Here is a 3,774-nt window from a genome sequence, read left to right as displayed (position 1 = left end):
CCTAGGCCTGACTTTCCATCTACCGAGCCACCTAGCTGCCCCCAGGTAGTATTGTCATTTTCATTCTGGTGACTCTGCCTACCCATGAACAAGTCACGTTTCTCCAATTATTTATTTGTGGAAGGGGGGGTGGCTTGTCTACTTGTCACCATACAGTTCTTGCCCGTGTCTTGGCAGGTAGACTTCCATGTATTTTATACTGTCTGCGGTTTTTTTTAACGGAAAGTTTAAAAGAATTCCTCTTCCTACTGTGGGAGGAGAAATACAGAAGAAAAACAGCTGCTTGGACACATGGGCCGATGGGGATGTTATTGGGGGCGGAGACGCCAAACGATAACTCCAGTCCGACTATCCGCACTATGGAATTAGGCCTTGATCAGTGATGCACGTAAAACCCAGCGGAACTGCGCGTCGGCTAAGGGGGGTTGGGGGGAGGGAAAGAGCATGAAACACGTAACTGGGGGAATTATTCAAAAATATATATATATAATCCAAAATTGAGAAAAATAAAGTAAAAAATGGTTTTAGACTAAAAAGAATTCCTCTTCCTGTTGGGTTCTGTCCGACTTCCCCGGACTGCCTGAGAGGTTCCTCTCCTGAACTAACCCAAAGGCCTCCTGCCGTACAAGCGCGGGAAAGGGGACCTCAGGGAAGGGCGTGCACTTCGTCCCACTGCCTCATTTGACAGAGGAGGAAACTGAGGCGTGTGGTGTATGCTTGAGGAGAGGCCTTGGACTTGGTTGTGGCTCATGGACTGACCCTTGGTGCTTCCTCAGGATCCATCACCATCTCCCTGCTCGTCACCAAGTACTGGATGCTTCCTGGATTCTTCCTGGCCTGGCAAGCATATGACTGGAGAACCCCCAGACATGGTAAGTGGGAAGGGGAACAGCAAGAATCCCGAAGCTCCCTGCCCATGTGACCGGGTAGGAGACAACTCCAGGACAACTTCCAGGCAGGGCCAGGCAGCTGGGGAGAGCGCTCTCCTCAGCACAGCTCGGGAGGGGGCAGGACAAACATCCACAGTCTCGTGTCCCAAAGGAGGAGCTGCGAGGGGTGACTATGAGGTCTAGTGCTCCTTCCAGCTGTCCCTCTCTAGGCCCCACAGGGGGTATGCTGGGAAGGAGGACTCTGTGCCTCAGAAGCCGCGAGGGGGCGGATCTCCTCCTGGGACACGGGAGCTCAGGAAGCCGTCTCCCCCTCCAGAGAGGGCCAGTTCCACCCCCTTCCCGTCCTTTCTCCACAGGTGGCAGGCGCTCGGACTGGGTGAGGAACTGGACCCTTTGGAAGTATTTCCGGGACTACTTTCCCATCAAGGTAAGTAGCGTCTCGTCCGCCCACAGCCCCTTGGTTGTTGCCCCTCACGCCCCTTTGCTTCCCGCTACGGGGACACACTTTTTCTTTCGGCTTCCCAGTCCCCGCAGTTTACAAAGGTTTCCCAGCTAGCCCTGGGAGAGGTAGCGGCGGCCTCTCCACCCTGGAGAAGCCTCCGGGAAGATACGGACCATCATTGCCAGGAGGCCCGGGAAGTGTGGCTCCACGGTCCGGCCACGGCACCTGCAGAGGGCAGTAAAGTATATGTAGCCTGGAAGGGTGGACCGCTGGCAAAGGGCTTGGAATAGCCAGTTGAGGATTGTCCGTTGACCCCTAGAGATGACCCGGAGCCAGGCCAGTTACTGGAGAAAGGAGACGGTGCAGCCAGATGGTAGCTGAGTGGGCAGAGATGGGAGGCAGAAGCAGAGTAGGGAGGGGCCTGGCCCAGGGCGATAGCCAGGTAAATGGAGAGAAGAGGACAGGTGTGAGCAGTGTTGCAGAGGGGGAAATGCCAAGACTTGGGAACTGAGAAGCTCTGTGGGGCAAGGGAGAGGCAGGAGTCTTGGGTGACGGTGAGGCCGAGGGCCGAGGCCACACAGCTAGTCGTGGCCCAGAGGAGACCGAAAGCCCATACTGCCTTTCAGCAAAGGAGACGGCCCTTGGAACTCCCGGAGGTAAAGACGGGCCTTCTCTTCCCCTGCTCCCCAGCCAGGCCCTATTCCGCCCCCCGCCCCCTCCTTGGCTCCCTGCCCCTCTCCTCCTCCCAGTCCTCATACCCTCTCCTCCTAGCAGCTGGTGAAGACTTGTGAGCTCTCTCCTAGTCACAACTACATCATTGGTAGCCACCCCCATGGGATCTTCTCCCATGGGGCCTTTTGCAACTTTGCCACGGAGGCTACAGGCGTTGCTCAGACTTTTCCTGGGATCGTCCCCTCTCTCACCACCTTGGAAAGGTTCTTCTTGTTCCCGATTGTCCGGGAGTTTTTGATGGCGAAGGGTGAGTAAGTCTGGGGCCTTCCTGTTTCTACCTCTGCCCACCAGCTCATCTAGCACTATCTGGACCTTCCTTTCTCTCGGGGCCATATCCCAGGCCATGCCTCGGAAGCAAGAGAATCCAGGAGAGGCTCTCCCATCAGAAAGAAAACAAGATATCTTTCCAGTGCTTGGTCTCCAGGCCTGTCCTGGGTGGGTGGGTAGTGTCCCTACTCCCTTCTGTACCGATTGCACCAATCGACCCAGTGTAGAAGGTCAGGGTCCTTGGGGCTGGGCTAGATGGATGGTATACTGGCACCCCGGGATGCTTTCTGACTCCTCCTTGGAGGCAATTTGTGTCAAGTGCAGGGATGCCCTAGAGCAGCGTTGGTGAAGGTGTGGCACTCGGGCAGAGCCAGCACTCGGGGAGTTGCTCCGTTCCCCCTCTCCCCAGCTCCCAAGGAAGCGAGTACTTCCTCCCTCTGCTCTCTGGGGTAACGTGGTGGCGGCGGGGGGAGGGGGGGACTCACAGACAGCTTGAAGTTGCAGCTTGGGCACCTGAACCTGAAAACCTTTGCCAATGCTGCCCTGGAGGGTTTATTTAGACCCTCTAACTAGCTCTCTGATCACTGGAGAAACCAACAGGTAAGAAGGCCAAGTTGGGAGGTGACAGTGGAATACCAAGGAGAGACGATGAGCTCTCCGTTGGGCATCACCGGGGATCCGAGCCACGTCCAGGCTCAGTCCCAACAACGGGAAGGTCAGAATGTCAGCAGCCTCTCCGTGCTCTCCCTGGGCTAGCTCGGAATAGCCCCTGGAGAGGCGGAGGTCAGGGGGGCCCGGTCCTCTTCAAGACTGGCCAGTGGCCGAGTGTGTCTTCTGCCACAGCTCGGGGAATAGGTTAATCTGGACCGTCCGCAGACAGAAAAAGTGGTGGCCGAGACCTAGCCCGGGAGCAGAGAGACGCCGGGGGCCGGGGGGAAGGGGTCAGAGAGAGCTCCGTCTCCAGGTAGCGGGTCTCCCAGTTCCCTTGTGTGCCCCTGATTCCATAGGCATATGTCCAGCGAGTCACTCAGCCATGAAGCACTTGCTCACTGAGAGGGGCTCAGGCAACGCTGTGATTCTGATAGTGGGAGGGGCCACCGAAGCCCTCCTGGCCGGGCCTGGAGAAACCACCCTCTTCCTGAAGAATCGCAAAGGCTTTGTGCGGCTGGCTCTCCAGACAGGGTGCGTCCCTGGCCCCAGGCCAGCAATGTCGCCCGAGGGTCCCTAGTTGGGTCATTCAGAACGGGCGCCGGCCGTTGGCCATGTGGGCGAGCACGGCCATTGGACCATCCGTGGAGCCTTGGAAGGGGGCTTGGAGGAGGGAGATGAAGAGACCCATAGCCGAGGTCCCTTCCCGTCACGAGTATACACAGAGACACACGTGATAGCAGCCAGATAACATGCATAGGTGTGTGTCGTGGCTAGACAGCCAGCCTGTGAGTT

At 57.3% G+C, this 3,774-nt stretch overlaps 1 protein-coding gene across 1 annotated transcript; it reads left to right on the top strand.

Moving 5' to 3' along the window:
• Positions 1-776: 776 nt before the first annotated feature.
• LOC123254563 (diacylglycerol O-acyltransferase 2-like protein 6) lies at positions 777-3,513 on the top strand (the record flags this gene model as incomplete). Its single annotated transcript, XM_044683560.1, has 4 exons — positions 777-872; positions 1,247-1,317; positions 2,107-2,311; positions 3,339-3,513. Coding segments are annotated over 4 exons (547 nt in total), but the record flags the coding sequence as incomplete, so codon positions are not given.
• Between the last annotated feature and the right edge of the window lie 261 nt (positions 3,514-3,774).

This window comes from Gracilinanus agilis, unplaced genomic scaffold (genome assembly GCF_016433145.1).
Source record: "Gracilinanus agilis isolate LMUSP501 unplaced genomic scaffold, AgileGrace unplaced_scaffold2490, whole genome shotgun sequence".
NCBI classification, from domain to species: Eukaryota; Metazoa; Chordata; class Mammalia; order Didelphimorphia; family Didelphidae; genus Gracilinanus; species Gracilinanus agilis.
The sequence above is the reverse complement of the archived record's forward strand: the minus strand, read 5'-3'. Positions and strand labels throughout refer to the sequence as shown.